Consider the following 19,986-nt stretch of genomic DNA (forward strand, 5'->3'; position numbering starts at 1 on the left):
GCTGAGGGGCGGCGGGGCCCGGCCGGGGCTCAGCTCCCATCGGAGCCATGAGCCAGGGCGGAGGGGCCGGCGGGGAGAGCGGCGAGCCCGAGGCCAAGGTGCTGCACACCAAGCGGCTGTACCGGTGAGGAGACAGCGGGCGGCGTGAGGGGCGATGGGGAGACCGGGGCGGGGAGCCGGGCGGGAAGGGGATGGGGAGAGGAACCGGGAGAGCGGGAGCGAGGATGAGGGGGACCGGAGGGGAATGGGAATGACGAGAGAGGGGGAGCGGGGTGCGGGAGGGGGGATGAGGTGCAGGGGAAGGGGGTTCCCTGGCGTTGGCAGCAGCCGGGGGTTATATGAGAAGTGCTGGGGATGAGGATGTGAGCGAAGGAACTCGGGCCCCGGCACCTCTGTGCAGTGTCAGGGCAGGACTGCCCCAGCTGCAGCGCTGCCCACGTAACCGCCGCGCTCCGGTCCCAGGTCTCTGCCTCGTGTGTGCGGAACCGAGGCAGGATCCGGCAATACTGACGGCCTTGGGCTGGGGGGCCCGCTCTCTGCTCACCCGCCCCGTGACCTCTGCAGGCTCCGTCTCTCCATCAGTGCTCATAGCATCAGCCAGGTTGGAAAAGACCTTTCAGATCATCAGGTGCCGCCGGTGGTTTGGGACTCTCTGGGTTTGAAGAGGAGGAATCTGGTGAAGGCAGGAGGTGGAGTTGGTGGCAGGGTCCCCCAGGTGACACTGGGCATGTCCTTTCATCTCCCTGCCCTCCTCCAAAGCAGGGCAAGGCTTTCCCCTTCCCCTCTGAGGAATGGGGCAACATCCTTAAGGCCAAGGATAAGAAGAGCTTTGCTTGGGAGTCACTAGTTGCCATGATGGGCTTTGGACAAGCACGTTCCTAGTACTTGGAAGTTCTCTGTGGTGAATCCCTCTGTCTTATTGGGAGCTCAGTGGTAGGACACAAGGAGTTGGAGCCCCAGAGGTGGTGTGGAGCTCTGGAGCTGCCATCCCATAGAGCTCCCCTGTGCCCACAGCACCCGAGCTGCGCTGGGCAGGGCTGCAGAGGATCTACGTGCTGCTGCTTGCAGATGGAATGTGTTCTGTTTCAATCACCTTCATCTCCATTCAGGATGGGGTTTCATTTGTGCTCATGGTGGCCGAGGAGTGTGTGTGCTCAGCAGGCAAGTGGCAATGGGGTCAAACTGAAACAGGGGAAGTTCAGGCTGGAGATAAGGCAGAAGCTCTTCCCTGTGAGGGTGCTGGGGCGCTGGCACAGGGTGCCCAGAGAAGCTGTGGCTGCCCCATCCCTGGCAGTGTTCAAGGCCAGGTTGGACACGGGGGCTTGGAGCAACCTGCTCTAGTGGAAGGTGTCCCTGCCCGTGGAGCTGGAGCAGCTTTAAGGTCCCTTAAAGGGGCTCAGAGTTGTGTCTGTGTATGAGGAGCTGAGCTCTGGTCTCCATGGTCTGTTTTTCATTGGAGTATCCTTTTGGAGATGCTGTTTTGTTTGTAGGATGCTCTTTTGCTCTTTTCCATTGCAAGCCTTCCTGGATTGCTGTGCCCCAAGTTTCCCCTTGGAACACAGCAACTGGGTGATCCTGGTGCATCTTTCAGCATAGGGCAAGTGGGTTTATTCTCTTCCAGCTTTGTGTTGCTATTCCTGTCTTCCAGCCTTGTCCTGGGCAGCCTGGTTCGTGTGCTGCCACATGCCAGGACACAGCTGAACACTGCAGCTCTTCTCCCTTGCTCCTCAGAGCCTTTGGGGTGAATTAAAGCCAGAAATAGAGGACAAATCTTCCTCCTGCATCTTGCCCCATCAGATTAATGGCACAAAAGGAGGAGGTTGGGGTCTGCGTGGCTGAAGAGGGCTCCACGTTGGACCGTTTCCACCCTGCTTGGCGTGATGTGCTCTCCTTGCTGCTTTTAATAGCCTGCCGGCTCATTTTCCTCCTCTGGGCGCTCATGTGCTGTCTGAAAGCAACTTCTAACCAAGCAGGTGTCAGAATGGCTCCAAATTCGGCCTCTTTAACAGCCACATGGGATCCAGCCCATGGTCCCAAAGCACTAACGTTAAGGTGCATTTCAAGCCTGTCGATGCTTCCTGACACTTCCGAGGTGAGGTGGGCTCCTCACTGTGTCCCCTTTCCTCATGGCTGTGGACACAGGACCCTCAGCTCCTTCTTTATTCCTGCCCCTTCCAGAGCTTGTTCTAACATGGGATCTGCTTTCCAGCTCAGCAACCCCCATCCTAAAAGAGCAACCTTCCTGCCTTCTATCCCCCGTCTCTCTGTTTCTTTGAGAACTCCTAAAAAGGAGCAGAAGGAACCAGTGTCTTTGGGCTGAACTTCATGGCTGGAGACAAGGTCGTGTTGGAGACGTGCTCTGGGCTGCTCCCAGCCAAGGGGAAGGTGAAACACCCACCGGTGCCCTGCTGGGACAGCCCCTGGGAGGCTTTGGACACATGGATTTGCCATCCCCCCCAAAGGGATGTGCTGGGGTGCAGGTGTTGGCTGCTTGTGGTCACTTCCCACCTGGAGGTGTGGGTGACACATGGCAGACACCCGCTGGGCACGGGGAGCGCTCGTTGGAAGGTGCTGCTGCCTGTTTTGGGAAGAGAAGAGCACATTTTCCCTGTCATCCCCTCTGGGAATCAGATGAATCAGCAGTTCCCCTTTCTGGTCACCTTTGTGCGTAGGAACCAAAGTGGTTGCCTGGGAGCCACAAGCTTCATCCCACTGCAGGGAGGCTTTGGGGGATACAGGGCCAGGACATGAAGCGCTTATTCCCTTTTACCTGTAAGCCAAAAGGGTTTTACTCACCTGCTTTACTTGCTGGTGGGGTTGTTGGAGGTTGCAAAGGACCTTCAGGCCACGTGAGGAGGATGCTGGTGAGCAGAAGTGGATGTTGAGGTTGGTCACAGACCTTTGGATGGGATTCCTCCTCTGGAGGAGGGTTCTTGAAGAGGAAGACGTAGAGTCAGCAGCTGGGAAAGGCTGATCTCAGGTTTTGGCCGTGGTTTAGAGGTTGCTTGGTCTGATTTTAGCTGCTTTCAGGGGCAAAAAGCTCATAAGTTCATATTTTAGGCTGGTTTGGAATCCCTGCTGGCCTGAAGCTCTTCCTCCTGTGTCCCCTTGCAGAGCAGTGGTGGAGGCTGTTCATCGCCTGGATCTCATCCTTGGTAACAAGGCAGCGTATCAAGAGGTGTTCAAGCCGGAGAACATCAGCTTGAGGAACAAGTAAGTTGGGCAGAGCACTCGCTGGGCATGGTTCCCGGGGAAGATCCCTGTGCAGCAGCAGCAGCCCCCGGGGGTTTCGAAGGTGGCCTTGCACAGTGTGAGCAGGTTGTGGTGCTCCTCGTGGCCTGGGAGCACTGCCAGGGCTTGGGAGCAGAGGCTGCGTTTGAAGCACACACCCCATGGCTGGAGGCTGTCGCTGTGCTACAACCAGGTCACCTTCACACTGGCCAATGCCTTCCCTGTCATCTTCTCTGTGTGTGAAACCTCCTCCCAGGCTCAGAGGTGCCCAGCAGGGATGAGTTCTCCTCCTAATTCTTTAAGCTGTCAAGACAACCCTTGACATGACCCTTCCTGCAGCGCAGGAAGCTGCTGGTGGCCCGTTGACCCAAGGTGACCATTGAGGTGCCACCCCACTTCCAGATGCTGGTGTGTGGGGGTGATACACACTGTACCATCACCCCGTGGCCCAGCTCATCCCTTGTAATGCACTCTGCTTTTCCTCTTCCATGCTTAGCAAGTGGCATTTCCGTGCTTATCAAGTGTATTTGGAGGTGGATGTGACTTCTGTGCTCTCTGCCTCAGGCTGCGGGAGCTCTGTGTGAAGCTGATGTTCTTGCACCCGGTGGATTATGGAAGAAAAGCAGAGGAGCTGCTCTGGAGGAAGGTTTACTATGAAGTTATCCAGCTCATTAAAACAAATAAAAAGGCAGGTATCTGGAGCTCTGGCCTGAGAAAGCCTCTGCCTGGGCAGCGGGTGTCTTCCCATCTCCAAAAGCCTCCCATCTCCCTGTGGAATGATGGTCTCCAGAGGCACAGTGTTCCCGCTTGTGTTTTCCAATGCCATGAGCCCTCTCCTGGTGACCTGGTGCTCTGAAGGTGTTTCAAGTGCTCTGAGCACTCGCCTTGATTTTAATTACCTCTTGTTGCAAGAGTTTCTCGTTCTTGATGTTGGCCCTGAGTCAGTCCCACTTGATAGAGCATTGCTGAGCAAGAGAAGGTACACAGCAGTGCAAAACTCCACCTGAGCTACCTACTATCCTCCTTCTACTCGGTGTAACTCGGGTGGCCAGTCTAAACGTTAACTGGGTTAACAGAGCCTCCTTTTTCCTCCCTCCAGCACATTCACAGCCGCAGCACCCTGGAGTGTGCCTATAGGACTCACTTAGTAGCTGGGATAGGATTCTACCAGCACCTTCTCCTCTACATCCAGTCTCACTATCAGCTGGAGCTGCAGTGCTGCATCGACTGGACACACGTAACAGACCCTCTGATAGGTTAGTGCTTGGGCTCACTGGGGAGGACTGAATCTCTGGCTGGACAGAGAGGTTTGAAAAGCTTCATTAAACCTGATAAATGGGCCATGGGGGGAAATAGAATCATAGAATCCTGGAATGGGTCGGGTTGAAGGGAGCTTAAAGCTCCTCCAGCTCCAACCCCTGACCCAGGCAGGGACACCTTCCACTAGAGCAGGTTGCTCCAAGCCCCTGTGTCCAACCTGGCCTTGAACACTGCCAGGGATGGTTCCTCCAAACCTTCTCCCTTCAACCCATTCCAGTTCCTCATCACCCTCACAGGGAAGAGCTTCTGCCTCAGAGCTCATCTCAGTCTCCCCTCTGGCAGGTTCAAGCCATTCCTCTTGGCCTGTCCCTCCATCCCTTGCCCAAAGCCCCTCTCCAGGTTTCCTGCAGCCCCTTTAGGCACTGGAGCTGCTCTAAGGTCTCCCCTTAAGGAGCCTTCTCCCTTTACCCAATGGTGTGTGTGATTCCCTCATGCAGGCTGCAAGAAACCTGTGTCTGCGTCGGAGAAGGAGATGGAATGGGCGCAGATGGCATGTCACAGATGTCTGGTTTATCTGGGAGATCTGGGTAAGAGCAGCAGCATCTTTTGGGGTGTTTTATATAGTAAAAAGATGGTGCCTGGCCAGGGCTGAGTCCCTCGTTGTTAGTAACCAGCCACAGTGACTTGGGGACACTGGCTTCCCTCTGACATGTTTGGCAGTGACTGGTATAAGCTGGAATCCTCGTGGCTCACTGAACTTCACCTCAAGCTTTAGCTTTAGGCAAGTAGATGAGGTGTAAAGCAGTGGCTCAGGGAGGCCTTCACTTGCATTGGTGGTGTTTGGACAGTGTGAAGGCAACTCTGAGACTCCTCACTTCACACATGCTTTAAGGCTGCCTCACTGCTGTCACCAGCACAGGCATGACACAAAGTCAGGTTTCTTAAGGAATATTGGGGGTCAATCTGGAGCTTTAGGCCACCACGGGTTCTTCATCGCTGTGTCTGTGTCTCTCCCACAAGCGTGTGGGGTGAGTGTGTCAGCGTCTTGCTTGTGAACACGGGGGAGGGAAGGCAGGGAGGAAACATGGAGCTGGGTAAGAACCAGCTCTTTGGAGTGTGGCACAGCTCTTGGAAGCTCTTTGCCCTTCTCGCTGGGCATGAATCAGCCTGAAAATGGCTTTGTCACAAAGAAATGGCTGATGGGGGTAGGAAGAACGACTGGTGGGAGAGAAATGGGCTCATCTCCTCAGTGTGCTTTCACCTCAGGTTTCCAAAGTGCCTCCTGTTGTCCAAAAACTAAAGGCACAGCTATGTTATTAACTCAGCTGACTTGATTTAGTTTTCCCACTCTGCTGTAGTAGAACATAGTCTTAGGCACTGGAAAATGGTGATATTTCAAGGATACATTTATCAGCACTTACCCCACGGGGCAGGAGAATTTCTTCCCTTTGCTTATGTGCTGTTACAAGTGTTGAGGGCTGGCCCCTCAGCTTCAAGTGTGATGTGCAGTGAAAACAAAAGGGTTTCCTAGAACCATGGAGTGCTTTGGGTTGGAAAGGACCTTCCAATCAGCCAGTTCCAACCCCCTGCCACGGGCTGTTGCCCTCTGGTTGTAGTTTTGATGCCTGGTGTGTGCTTTCCTTCCAGCTCGCTACCAGAACGAACTGGCAGGCGTGGACACGGAGCTGCTGGCTGAGAGGTTTTACTATCAGGCCCTTTCTGTTGCACCACAAATTGGTGAGTGAGTTTGTAGCTGTTCAAATGACGTTACCACAAGGTGAGCCCAGCACGTTGTGATGTGGCCCGGGGCAGGTTTCTGTGCTGCTGCTGAGGGAGGGGTGGCTTTAAATCATGTCCTTTGGGAATCTTCCTTGCTGGGAACCCAAAGAGAGGAGTTAAACCAAAGTGCTCTTCATCAGTGAGTGAAGTATGTATTCCTCATCTGCTAACCTCTGAGAATTTATGTGCCACATACCAGAGCAGAACTCTTAGATGCTGATAAGATGATGTCTATGACAAGAGGAGTCAAGGGCATGGTATTACTGCTGTACAGGAGGAGATGACATTGTTTGCTCCGCTTTCTTACGTAGAGAACTGGCAGGAAGGTTGGGAGGGCCTAAAAGCACTACAAAACATGAAACAAAAAGCTGTGTGCCTGAAGGATTGAGTAGTCCAGACCTTTGTACTCCAGCTTTGCTACTGGTTGTGTCTCCTGGCTTCCCTCCTGTGTAGAAATGTAGTGAGAGGGAAAGGATCTGCTTTCTAGGGCCGCTAGAGGATCGTCACTTAATGCCATTGCCCCTCTCTCGTGACAGGCATGCCCTTTAACCAGCTGGGGACACTGGCAGGGAGCAAATACTACAATGTGGAAGCTACCTATTGTTACTTACGCTGGTGAGTGTCTGTCCTGGGCAGAGAATCAGTGCACTGTGGTGGTGGTACCACATTCTTTTCTCCTTTACTTTGGACTTGGGGGCCTGTTTGAAGCGGATAAGTTTCGGGGGACATCAGTGGGAAGTCAGTAGCCCAGCAGGCTCAAAGCAAAGCACTCAGTACCTGTCTTCATGCTGAAGTGACTGAAAAGCTTTATGGCTTTAATACAAGCCCTAAAATGTGAGTAACCTTGTGGCAAAGTAACCTGGGCTGTGTTCTCTTTGGGGGTCTCAGCATCCAGTCTGAAGTGTCCTTCGAAGGTGCCTATGGGAACCTGAAGCGGCTCTATGACAAAGCAGCCAAAATGTACCACCAGCTGAAGAAGTGTGAGACCAGGAGGTTGTCTCCAAGCAAGAAAAGGTGAGAGGGGAAAGGAGGAGGTTTGCAGTGCCCCCAGAGTCACCCTCAGGGTTGGGAGCAGTGTCTTTCTGCAGTGGGAACTGCAGGAATGGCTGCTTGCAAGCAGGGCTGTTTCCAGGATGCTGAGAGCCCCAGTCTGGATCCCATTCCTGAGCTCTTGGGTCCTAATTTTAGGAGAAAAGCTAAATGCTGGCTCATTGTAGAGTGTGAAATGAGACATTTTCTCTCTCTCCCCTGGAGCCGGTGACTGTTCCTGAGGGTTGAGGCACATTGGTGACAGTTTGAAGTGTATGAAGTGTCGTCTTCCTCTAGTTTCATCAAGATGTGGTTTTGAATTGAGACCTGATTTACCTGTTCATACAGCTCTGCTAGTCTGGTCCATCTCTGCTTTACAGTATTTTCTTCTCAATCTTTTTAGAGGCAAGGACATTAAGAGGTTGCTGGTGAGCTTCATGTACCTGCAGAGTCTTTTGCAGCCAAAGAGCAGGTAAGGTTACAGCACATTCCATCTCCTATTGCTCACTCACAGTAGTGGGCATTCAGAACTGAGAGAGACTGTTCCCTGGGGGATAACAGTGCCTGTGCTGAGGCTTCCTGCCAAAAGGGCCAAGACTTTAGTCTTCTAAATCATGGTGGGACACTGGCACAGGGTGCCCAGAGAAGCTGTGGCTGCCCCAGCCCTGGCAGTGTTCAAGGCCAGGTTGGACACAGGGGCTTGGAGCAACCTGCTCCAGTGGAAGGTGTCCCTGCCTGGGGCAGGGGTTGGGGCTGGAGAAGCTTTAAGCTCCCTCCCAACCCAACCCAGGCTGGGGTTCTAACCTTGCACGGAGAGTGAAGATTGTCCTCTAAGGGAGGCAGAACCCCAGAGGGTTCAATACTTTGCAGCTAAATGAAGCCAGGTGCTGAGGGGATGTTGAAGCTCTGAGCCTCACATCTCAGCTCTGCTCTTCTGTGCCTTTGGTGTTGTCTTGCCTTGTTCAGCCGTCAAGTGCTTCCTCCTGGCAAGTGCTGGCTTTTGGCTGATGGGGCAGCAAAGAGGCCGCTGTGAATCTGTAACCAAAGGAGCACACAAACCTGTTCCTGCTGGAGTCAAGGGGAAGCTTTGTGCAGTCCCTGGTTTCTGTTTTTCCTTGGCTTCTCTGTCTCTGATAGAGTTTTCCAGGTGACTGGAAATGAACCTCATCCTGCTTGAAATGGAGCAGTTGTTTTAAAGGCCTTACACACAGGCTACAGTTAAACCCATGGTGGAACATGTGAAAACAGAGATTATCCCCCCTGAGGCTTCTCCCTTTTGGGCTGAACAAACTTGCTTCTCTTTTCCTCTTACACATCATGTTTTCTCTACCCCTTGACAGTCTTCTGCTGGGCTGGGTCCAGTTTGTCAGTGTCTTTAGTTGGGTTTTTGTGCACTGGGGACCCCAAACTGCTGCACTACTCCAGCTGCCATCTCCTGAGTGCCAAATACAGAGGGATCATGGTTTTCCTCAACCTGCTGCTGTGCCAATGCAGCCCAGTGTGGGACTAGCTTTCAGCTGCTGCCTACTAGCAGAGTAGAACTTCAATGCTCCTTAAAATAGCTGCTCCACACTTATTTAGTGCCTAAGAAAACTGGGAATGGCTTCAATTTCTCCAGCTCCCTGCAAAGGATGTTTTGCAGCCAGATTTACTTTGTAAGGAGGAGGTTCCCATAGACTGTTACACTGGATACTGAGCGTGCTTCCTTTGAAGGAGCTGATAGCTACAGAGGATTGGGAATATTCTTCCAGGGCTGCAAGTTAAAGACACTGGAGTCGAGGGCTGAAGGATGGCCCAAGTGCCAGGTTTGGGTCAGCTTCCCCACAGACCTGAGTCTGGAATACTAATGCTGGTTTGGTTTTGCCTCTTGTTCAGCTCTCTGGATTCCGAGCTGACATCTCTGTGCCAGTCTGTGCTGGAGGATTTCAACCTGTGCTTGTTTTACCTGCCCTCTCCTCCTAATCTGAGCTCAACTAGTGAAGATGAAGAAGAGTATGAGAGTGGCTACTCCTTCCTTCCTGATCTCCTCATCTTTCGCATGGTGATCATCTGCCTCATGAGTGTTCACAGCCTCAAGAGGGCAGGTAACCACTGCTTTATTCAGGGGGCTCTCATCTTAACTGTGGTCTTAGGATGTTGGCAGTCATGGTTTGGGCTCGTGCTTGGTCTTCTCCACCTCCTGCTGCTGCCTTGTTGCAGGTTCCAAGCAGTACAGTGCAGCCATTGCCTTCACCCTGGCCCTGTTCTCTCACCTGATAAACCACGTCAACATCCGCCTGCAGGCAGAGCTGGAAGAAGGGGAGAATCCAGTCCCAGCCTTTCAGAGTGACAGCACGGGTGAGTTGGGGCTCCTGGAGGCTCTTCCCTTGCTTTCCTCAGTCTCCTGGGCGTGGGTTTTGGTGCCTGAGTGGGGTTAGAGACATCTACACTTCTGACTGCTGAAATCCCTCAACATGGGTGATGTGCTGAGGCAGTCTCCACCTAAACACTCCCTGGGAGTCTCAGACTCCTCACAGGAGGTGGTGAAAATGTGGCTTTCCTTGTTGTAAGGAGTTATCTGGCTGGATCTCTTGGCAGCTCGTTCCTCATCTGTTCACCCTAAGCTGTGCTCCTTAGTTTCCATGTCTCTGCTGCTATTTACTGGACTCTTTTCCACTGACATGATTTGAGGTGAAACATCTGAGCAGAGCCTCGGGGGGGCAGATCTTGCTCAGCAAACCTCATCCCTGCTCACACTGCCCGGAGAAGCTGTGGCTGTGCCATCCCTGGCAGTGTTCAAGGCCAGGTTGGACACAGGGCCTTGGAGCAACCTGCTCTAGTGGAAGGTGTCCCTGCCCGTGGCTTTAGATGAGCTTTAAGCTCCCTTCCAACCCAGCTGCTGGTCTCATTTTCAATGCCTGCAGATGACCAGGAGCCCCGGGAGCCATTGATTGAGAAGGAAGCTGAAGGTGACTTGGCAAATCATCAGGCAAGTGAGGAGCAAAGGAAGAGTGACTGCAAGAAGAGCAAGAAGTACTCCCGCCTGTCCTGCCTGCGGCGCCGCCGCCACCCCCAGAAGGTGGATGAGAGCGACCTGAGCGAGGGCTTTGACTCTGACTCCAGCCAGGGCTCCATAAAGGGCAGTGATGGCTCTGAAAGTGGCTCAGAGAAGAGTGATGAGGAAGCAGAAGCTGCTTTTGATGTGGAGACAGACTCTGACATGAACAGCCAGGAATCTCGGTCCGACTTGGAGGACATGGAGGATGAGCCGGGCGAGGAGGGAAGCGGCCGAGGCAAAAGTGGGCCTAAAGAGGCCTTGAAGAACTGTGTGGATGGCAGTGGGCTGGGGGACTCCAAGAGCTCCAGCAGCTCTAAAGCTGAGGCTCCAGACCCAGCCCTCAATGGGCCAGCTTCCCTGAGCACGAGTGACACCAGCATAGCCAGTAACCTCCAGGCCATGTCAACCCAACTGTTCCAGACCAAACGCTGCTTCCGCTTGGCTCCCACCTTCAGCAACATCCTTTTGAAACCCAACAGTGAACCCCCTGTCTTGAAGGATGGAATAGAAGGCAAGCCATGTGTCAATGGAGATCTGGAGAAGTCCAGCCTGGCAGAGCAAGGTAAGGAGCAGTGACCTCATCCCAGGTACTTGTGGTTGCAGTTCTGGGGCTGTTTGCTGAAATCCAGTCCTTCTCCTGGGACAAGTTCTCCTTTGGGCAGGTTTGGAGGAGCAGGTTGCCCTGCAAGTGCTGGGCAGGGCTTGGGTTGGGTGTTTCCTGAAGAGCTTTACTGTTCCCGAGGGACATCCAGGAATATGTACACTGAGCAAAGTACCTGCAGCCAGCCAGGACTAGCCACTGCTCAGGCTAAATGCTGAGCAGCTCTGGTAATCCAGAGGAGAATTCCAGCAGGTATTAAGGATTCTCTTCCTTTTTCCCCATGTGAAACCTCTGTAATAAGACACTTCCAAGTGCTTCTGGTGCTGGGCAGTGCAGGAAGCTCTTCATGACGTGAAGCTCTCAAGGAGCTGGCTGTAAGATGGGACCTGGGGGCAGGGGAGAGGTGTTGGGGGCGTCTTGCTGTGCCCCTCTGACCAGGCTGCAGGTGGAGCTGCAGTGTCTCTATGGAGCTCCCACAACTGAGTAATGCTCTGGTGGGAAAGGGGGGGATAAAAACCAGCTCGAAAGGGAGACGTGGTGCCCTACAGGGGGTTGCTTGTGTCTCAGGTAAACCCACATGGGCCTGTTTGTCGTTCCTGGAGCAAGGAAGCACTTTGGCAGCCTGCTGCCAGGTTCCTGCAGGGTTCAGGCTTTGCCAGGATTTGGAGGGGAGCTCTGAGATGATGTTAATGTTTGCTGGCTCCCAGCATTGCTTCAGAGCCACTTGAAAGACATGGGGGTAAAGGAAGAAACAAACCATTTTGGGGGCTGCTTAACATTGTCCTTCACTGGGTTCCCCGACGTTGCAGCTCCAGGAATGTGGTTGAATAGTGTGGCCACGAGCTGGGGAAGAGGAGAGGGTTGACTGAGCCAGCTTGAGTTAACCCGTGTGTGCTTTAGCTTGGAGCTCCCCCTGCCTCAGCTCTGCAGTTTCAAAGCTCTTCCCTGATCTTCCCACTCTGTGAGGGCTGGTTTGTGAGTAAATGACTTCCTCCCTTTTGATTCTGAAGGTTTCTTGGTTGCTGGTAGCAAAATGTGGCCCCGATTCCCACCATGCTGCTGCCTTGGCCTCAGGTCACTCCAGGGAGTTCAGCAGCAGTGGCTTTGAGATCATAGGATCAACCAGGTTGGAAAAGACCTGTAAGATCCTGAAGTCCAACCAAGATCCTCAGGGTACCGAGTGTTTCAAACTCAGCAGTGAGCCCCACCATCATCTTCTCTTGCACAGCTCGGAGGCTGATGCCCATTGACTTGAACAGCAACCACTGGCTCTGGTCTCTGCGGTAAATGATGCTCCTACGCATGGCTTCTGCAGGGGTCTCATTCCTGCTTTTCCCTTTGTTTTGCAGATGATGTGTCTGACTCCGAGGAAAGCATTTCAAGTAACAAATCCTGCAGGAATGAGCGCTCCCTTCAGGAGAAGCTGCAGATCATGACCAACGAAGGGCTGCTGCTCACTGTCAAGGTGTTCCTGGACTGGCTGAGGACAAACACAGACCTCATCATCATGTGTGCTCAGGTGGGAACTCTGTTGGGTGCTCAGTTCCTCTGCGCTGGGGTGCTGAGGGCATAGGAAAGCTGCTGTCCCAGGCCTGGGCGGGATGGGAGATGTTAACTACTCCTCAGCTGAATGAAAATAATCTTCATTTAAGAAGGGGAGTGAAATTTATCCTTCAGCTCATTCTGAGGCCTGTGAAAGGGGCTGAAATTCCCCAAGGGGGTTGTGTCCATCACTCTTGACCTGTGTGTTCTGTGTTCTGCTCCTGCAGAGCTCTCAGAGCCTGTGGAACAGGCTGTCAGTGCTCCTGAACCTTCTGCCTTCTGCTGCAGACCTGCAGGAATCAGGTACTGGAGAGGGAATGTCGTGTTTCAGCCATCGGGGGGGAGAGATTTGCCAGGAGCACTTTGCTGCCAAGCACAGTGGGAAGCAACATCACACGTGTGGTGGTTGAAACACCATTCCAGTTACATTTGAGCTCTATTAGTGCGTCGTGTACAGCTGACAAGACACTGGCACACTCTCCCCTCTGTGTGAGGCCTTTATGTGGCCAACACCTTGAGAATTAACTGTCAAGGGTATGATTTTTGTCATGGCAATCATGGAAACTAGTTTGGAACCTCCAAATGCTCATGCTGTGCCCTGTACCTCAGCCTAAAGATGCCCATGGTCCATGAGGAGCAGAGTTGAGATGGGAATGCTTGTCAGTTGGACAGAGAACCCTCCCATTGCTGTTCTTCCCCTCCATCCCCTCCAGGCCTGGCCCTATGTAATGAAGTCAAGGACATTCTGAGTGGTGCTGAGCTCCCAGACCTAAAGGCCAACTTGCTGCTCCCAGAAGATGTTGCCCTGCGGAACCTTCCTCCTCTGAGGAGCGCACACAAGAGGTTTAACTTCGAGCAGGACAGGCCCATTTTTACACCCCTCGAGGAGGTGAGTTGGGCTAAATCCTGGCCAAAGTCCTCTGCTGGAGGTCTCAGCTCTGCAGGGGAAGATCTGCTTCGTTCTTGCCCCCAAAAGACCATCTGCCATGAGCTCCCCTTGTGCCGGTTGGAGCTGCTGAGGCTGCAGCCCCCGAGGGGAGCCTGCTGCTGAGTCCCTGCCTGCTGCTTTCAGTCTGTCGTTCGGATCTGCTGCATTCGGAGCTTTGGCCACTTCATCAGCCACTTGCAAGGCAGCATCCTGCAGTTCAACCCCGAGCTTGGGATCTTCATCAGCATCGCCCAGTCAGAGCAGGACAACCTGCTGCACCAGGCGCAGGCCCAGTTCCACATGGTGAGTCGGCAGAGGTGGGCTAATGCTCCGTGCTTGGCACAACTACCTGGAGGTTACTATTAGGTTGTAACTAATCTTTGGGGGGGATGGAAGTTTTGCTCCTGAAAGCTACTTGGGTGTCCCCTTTTCACCCGGTCCCAGTGTGAGCTTGTGTGTTTCCTGCTAACTGATGTGGAAGTTTGGTTTTGTGATTAGGCTGCAGAGGAAGCTCGTCGGAACAGGCTGATGAGAGACATGGCTCAGCTTCGACTGCAGGTAGGAGGGGATGCTGCTTCCAGCCTTGCTCCTTCCTCTGACAGCCCTGGTGCTGGGAGCCAGTGACCAAGGGTGAAGAACCTTTTCCTAATGTCCAATGTGAACTTCCCCTGGCGCAGCTTCATCCCATTTCCTCATGTCCTGTCTCTGGCCATCAGAGAGAGGAGATCAGCACCTCCCCTTCTGTTTCCCCTTGTGATAAGGCCGCTCCTCAGCCTTCTCTTCTCCAAGCTTAAGCCAAGTGACCTCAGCTGCTCCTAAGTCTTGTCCTCTAGACCTTTCACCATCTGGGTCACGCTCCTCTGGATGCACTCTGATAGTTTAATGTCCTTCTTCTACTGAGGTGCACAAAACCTGCCCACACAACTCCACTGGCCCACTCTCCACCTCCCTCTGCCCCACTGCCTGCAGCCAGGCCTGTGCTCCATGTGCTGGGAGCTTGGAAGGGGCTGGCGAAGCTTTGCAGGGCAAGTCTTCAGCATAAACGTGAAGCAAAGTGTCTGTGCATGTGTGTGTGTTTCCAGCTGGAGGTTTCTCAGCTGGAGGGGAGTCTGCAGCAGCCCAAGGCACAGTCAGCCATGTCCCCTTACCTCGTCCCGGACACCCAGGCCCTCTGCCAGCACTTGGCTGTCATCAAGCAGTTGGCCACCAGTGGGAGGTTCATCATCATCATCCCTCGAACAGGTAAAGGAGTCTCCACATCAACCAACCCAGTCTGCCTTCCCCTCCTGGCACATGGGTCCAGGTGGTGGCTGCTGTTGGGCTTTCCTTGTCCTCTCCTCTTCCCGCGTGTGACTTTGGGGGCCTGTTGGCCCCCGCTTGGAATCTGTAGTGTATTGGAGAGCAGCTGGAAGGAGGGAAGCCCCATTCACCATCTCCATCTGCCTCCTGTGGCAGCCACTGCTGCAGCAGCAGCAGCAGCTCAGGGGGCTGAGGAATTCCTGCCCCATGTGGCTGGGTTTGCAGGAGCAGAGCTGTAAGGCAGATGGGTTTGCTTTTTGTGTGGTTTCTGTTAGTGATCGATGGCTTGGACTTCCTGAAGAAGGAGAATGCAGGAGCTCGGGACAGCATCCGGTATCTGGAGGCAGAGTTTAAAAAGGGAAACAGGTATGGAGTGGGAGAAGCTTGATCCCTGCTTTTGGAATGGGTGGATCTGGGCTGGAAGGAGATCCAGCAGTGGGAGCAGGTCGTGCAGCAGTAGGAGCAGAGCAGCCAAGGGCAAGCCAGGCCTCAGGAATGCACTTGGCAAGAGGGAAGGTGGGAAAGGAATAGATTTGGTTCTCTGGATGCACTTGGAGTTGCTGCTTCTGAGGGCTGGAGGGAGAACATCCCCTTCTCAGTGTGAAACCTGAGCAGCACCTTGCACCAAGGCACTGGGGGTGCTGGAAAAGCTTTGCTGCAGGTCAGGCTTGGGGCTGGTGGGCTTTGAAATGCTTGGGAGCTGCACCCAGAGGTGCTGGGGGGACAGAGGGTTCCTTGGGCAGGCCTTTGGTTGCTAAAAGGAGGTGAACAGGTCCTGCAGCACTGGGAGGACCTGCTGGAGAGCATCGACTTCAGGCTGGGTGATGGTCTCCACGTGAGCTCAGGGACTCTCTGCTTTCCTCAGGTACATTCGTTGCCAGAAAGATGTTGGGAAGAGCTTTGAGAGGCATAAGTTGAAGAGACAAGATTTAGATGCCTGGTAAGATTGCAGGACCTGGAGTGGCCTGAGCATGATTCCCAGCAGGAAGGTGGCTTGGGACCCATCCTGCAGGTTGCTTGATGTGGTACTGATACAGTTCCCTATAGGGAGAGTCCTGGGTGTTCACCTCTCATCTCACTCAGCACCAAACACTCGGTGCTAAGAAGGGGCTCAGAAAAGCCCTCAACAGGCAACAGTCCTGCTTCCCCCTTGAGCCCCTCTGGAGCTGCGCAGACAAGGGCTCTTCCCTCTGACTTCTCCCTCTTTCTCTTGGATCTCTGTGGCAGGAATCTCTATAAAATCCTGGACAGCTGCAAACAACTGACAGTGTCGCAAGGAAGTGGAGAGGATGACACCACGGGAATGGTCACCATCATCACAGGCTTCCAGCTGGAGGACCCAAGCATGTTCTCAGCACCCATGCAGGTCAGTGGCTCTGCCCGAGCTGGGCTTGGCTGGCAAAAGAGGGTTTGGTTTTCAGTGCTTTCTGCTTTGGGAACGAAGTGTCCAAGTCCCAGGTTTAGTTCTTCCAACTTGAAGGCCCCTCAATTTCTCCTGTTGTTGTGATGCAAAGTGCCTTGGGGGGAGGCCTCTTGTGCCAGAGCAGCTGGAAGCATGAAGGAGAATCAAGTCGTGGAGCCAGGACAAACTGCCCAAGGATTTCCAAGTTGTGAGGGGCTGAATTCTTGACAGGGCAAAAATAGAACCATGGAATGGGTTGGGATGGAGGGAGCTTAAAGCTCCTCCAGCTCCAACCCCTGCCACAGGCAGGGACACCTTCCACTAGAGCAGGTTGCTCCAAGCCCCTGTGTCCAACCTGGCCTTGAACACTGCCAGGGATGGGGCAGCCACAGCTTCTCTGGGAAAAGTCTGTGCCAGCGCCTCATCACCCTCACAGGGAAGAGCTTCTGCCCAAGAGCTCGTCTCAGTCTCCCCTCGGGCAGGTTGAAGCCATTCCCCTTGTCGTGCCCCTCCATCCCTTGTCACATAACCTGGTGTGTGTGTGTCTGTTTGCAGTCTGCCATCCAGGCAGCCGCCAGTGCCAGCGTAGAGATAAAGAACGTTCTGGAGTTCTACAAGCAGTGGAAGGAGATGGGCTGATGCTCTGCAGGGCACTGGCTGGTGTGAACCTTTCTCTCCCCCTCTCGGAACGTGCAGCGTCTGAACAAAGGCAACCAAACTCCAGGCGACACTTGGACACGAAGAAGCAGCAGCAGCAGCAGCACCACCAACAACAACCAAATCTCTACCCAAACCAAGCCAAAATGAACCCCAAATCCAATTTGGGCACCAACACAGAGCCACCCTCCAGCTGGATCCTGAGCAGACGGCTGCACAGCTCCAACTGCTCTGAGAAGAGCCAAGGAGAGCTCTGCCCTTCTCCCAATGGGCAGAGATGGGCGAGAGCTGGGCAGTCCTTGAGCCCCCCACTCCCCCCAGTGCTTGCTCAGCTCCTCAAGCCTGGACTTGACCTCCAAGCCCCCAAACCAGCGTGGCGGGAACGGAGCCCTCCTGGCTTGGGAAAGAAGATCCAAAGAGTTGTTGAGCTCTTGGTTGGCAATTTGGTGACAGGAAAGCAGAAAGTCTTTTCTTTCCTTCCCCCTCCTGCGAATCAGTTCGTTTTCAAGGGCTTTTTCCTTTCAATTCTTAGGTTTTTCTATGTAGAAATGAGCTTAAAGCAACAGCAAAGTTGGGAGTTCCTTTGGGGTTCTGGCTCCTCTTCCCATGTCAGAGAGAAAAGGAAGGGATGATGCTATTTAAAAGGGGGGGAGTGGGGGGAAAGCTCTTAATATAATATTGTTGTCTTGGAAGAAGCATATTTATTTCCTTTCCCAGTCCCCCCAGTGCGGGTTCAGTGCAAAGGGATGGTTCCTGCAAGGAGGGAGCATGTCCTGGCTCTCCTCACAAGCTGCATGAGCACCAAGAGCTTGGCCAAGCTGCTTGGGAGAGGTGAAGAAGACTCTGGTCCTCCTTCCCCAGTCCCTCCCACCTCTTTGCTTCCAGCATTAGGAGGAAGGAGGGGAATTGCAGTGGAGCTGCTGGAAGAGAGAAGAGCCATGTGGGATTTGAACCCCAAATAAGGCTTGAGTGACCCTGGGATGGAGCAAACATCTCAGAAGGACCCAATGCCACCTCTTTTTGTCTGTTTTCCATTGTTTTTTTCCTTGCAATGAGGTGTTTGTGGAGGAGGAAGGAGGATCTCGAAGCCATTCTCTCTTCTGCTGGTTGTTCTGACACCCCACTGCTGCTATGCCGTGCTAAAGAGGGTGGTAGAACTTTGAGTGTTGGGTGTCCCCTCTCCTCACACCCCTCCCGGGCAGGCAGAGGCAGTGTCACTGCCCAGGAGGACACAAACCCTTTGGTGCTTTCAGCATCCCAAAAAAGAAGGGATGATGCTACTGGGATGGATGCTGGAAGAGCTTATTCCCCATGTAAGGGACCTTTGAGACCTCCATCCTGATGGCATCTCAAGCAACCTGTGTCTGACATCCTGTCTCACCACCATGCTTGGAAATGAAGAAATGGGTTGCTCCTGGGCTGCCTGAGTGGCCTCTTTGTAGCTCATCCGTGTCAATGTGCTCCAGAAGCAGATGTCTCCTCCCTCCACATGGACTCACAGCAGCTATGCAAGTACCAAACCACTCGTCTTCGATGTCTCCTCACATGGGCCAGCCAGAAGCTGCTACAAAAGGGGCCTAAGACAGCAAGTGACCTGCTCCAGTCATTGCAGACTTCCCAGCATGGGTCAGGATGTTCCTGGTGTTCAGGTAAAAGCCCAAACCAGCACAAATCCCCGAGGATTCATTTCTAGCCCCACTTCCAGTTCCTTTGCAGCATGCAGCCTTGTAGCACAGCAGGAACCTGCAAGCTCCAGCCCTCGGGGGCTGATGGGCACACAGAACCAGGGCTTCCCTCCGGGGTTTTGCTTCTGCAGCTTCTCCTGAGCCTCGTGGTGCTTTTCTAGGCTAAGCCAAGGAACCAACACAAGCAGAAGAGCAGGACCCAGCCTCTGGCTCCTCCTCTTAGAGGTCCAAGGTGGGCTGCGAAGCTTCACTTGCTCTTTGTTCCAGTGCTTTGATTTGAGGCCGTTGCTTTGGCGAAGCTCCTGAGGTTTGGTTGATGGGCTGGGGCCGTGCTTCCGCCCGGCATGGGACGGGGAAGCACAGAGGAAACCCCATCCCTTGGGCCACAATCCTGTGGGTTTGTGTGTCTCTTGGGTTTGGTTTTCTCTTCGTCACCACCACATTGAGCTTTGGGAGGGGTCGGGGCACACGGTGGTGGGGGCTGAGGCTTTCGGGGCTGTCCCAATGGCCACGGTCCCTCTGGTGCTGGTTGGACTTTGGCTCCGGGGCTTCAGGGGCTGTGCCAAGCGCCTCTTCCTTTTCCCAGCCTTGCTCGGGGTTGCCTTGCGCTTGGTTTGGCTCCTCCTCGAGCTCCCTGGGGCAGAGCCCAGGGTGAGGGCAGGGGAAGGTTGGCACAAGAGCCCGGGGCTTGCTTGGAGCTGAGGGATGCTCCGGCACGAGCCAAGCCCTGGCTCTGTGCTTGCGGTGGCAAAGGGCTGCTGGAGCTCAGCAGGGCCAGGAGGAGCTCGGGGGCTCTCACAGCATGTGCTTGACTGTGCCCCCACCACCTTGAGTAGCTTAATAAAGCCCAGGATGTTTGTAGCCTGTGTCCTGTGCTCCCGCTGGGCCATGGGGATGGATGGAGGGATGGATGGAGCTCCAAGTCCCTCTTGTGTTGCTGCCCCCCTGGGCCCCCAATCATTCCATAGTTCCCAGGGCTGCCCGAGGATCCCGGCGCTCCCCACACTGTTCCCAGGGAATGGGATTCCTCTGAGGCTCAATAGATCCCTAAGGACGGGGGCTTGGGAAGTGTCACTCCCACTCCTGCGAGGCGGCTGCATCCCCTCGGGGTGGATGTGGACACCATGGGCTGAGCCTCAGGCATTCCCCGGGGTGCAGCTCCGGTCCCCTGCTCCCAAAGCCACCCCTCGCAGCAGGAGCAGCACCCAGGGGTGCCATCGGCCGCAGCTTCCCTATCTTTTACATTCAGCTGATGGGACCTGTCACTGGGGGGGGGGGGCATTTACGCTGCACCCACCCCAGGTAGCACCCCCGCCACAGCCCCAGGGCATAGGATCCCCAAACCCACCCCAAATCCATGGATCCATCCCAAGCCCAGGAGCCCATTTCCAGCCAGTTGAGTGCAGGAACCTTGGGGCCCGTTGCCCTGTGCTGCAGGACCCCGGCAGCAGCCATGCAGGAGGCACCTGGAGCAGCCCCAAAGCCCCCCATAGTGCTTGGGATGAGCAGCTTCCAATGAGCCTGGAATAGCACAGG

The 19,986-nt window shown here is 54.3% G+C and overlaps 1 protein-coding gene across 1 annotated transcript; it reads left to right on the forward strand.

The window, feature by feature from the left end:
* The first annotated feature begins 34 nt into the window (after nucleotides 1-34).
* On the forward strand, nucleotides 35-19,311 carry SMG5 (SMG5 nonsense mediated mRNA decay factor). Its single transcript, XM_030473816.2, has 22 exons — nucleotides 35-124; nucleotides 3,115-3,213; nucleotides 3,796-3,919; nucleotides 4,331-4,487; nucleotides 4,989-5,078; nucleotides 6,139-6,228; nucleotides 6,807-6,885; nucleotides 7,159-7,284; nucleotides 7,703-7,771; nucleotides 9,175-9,383; nucleotides 9,499-9,636; nucleotides 10,203-10,898; nucleotides 12,287-12,456; nucleotides 12,707-12,782; nucleotides 13,193-13,368; nucleotides 13,552-13,710; nucleotides 13,906-13,965; nucleotides 14,490-14,649; nucleotides 14,982-15,072; nucleotides 15,572-15,646; nucleotides 15,934-16,072; nucleotides 16,664-19,311. Exons 1-22 carry the CDS (start codon nucleotides 48-50, stop codon nucleotides 16,745-16,747), a joined length of 3,144 nt encoding a protein of 1,047 aa, XP_030329676.1. The 5' UTR covers nucleotides 35-47; the 3' UTR covers nucleotides 16,748-19,311.
* The last annotated feature ends 675 nt before the right edge of the window (nucleotides 19,312-19,986 follow it).

The sequence above is a fragment of the Strigops habroptila genome, chromosome 22 (assembly GCF_004027225.2).
Source record: "Strigops habroptila isolate Jane chromosome 22, bStrHab1.2.pri, whole genome shotgun sequence".
Classification (NCBI taxonomy): Eukaryota; Metazoa; Chordata; class Aves; order Psittaciformes; family Psittacidae; genus Strigops; species Strigops habroptila.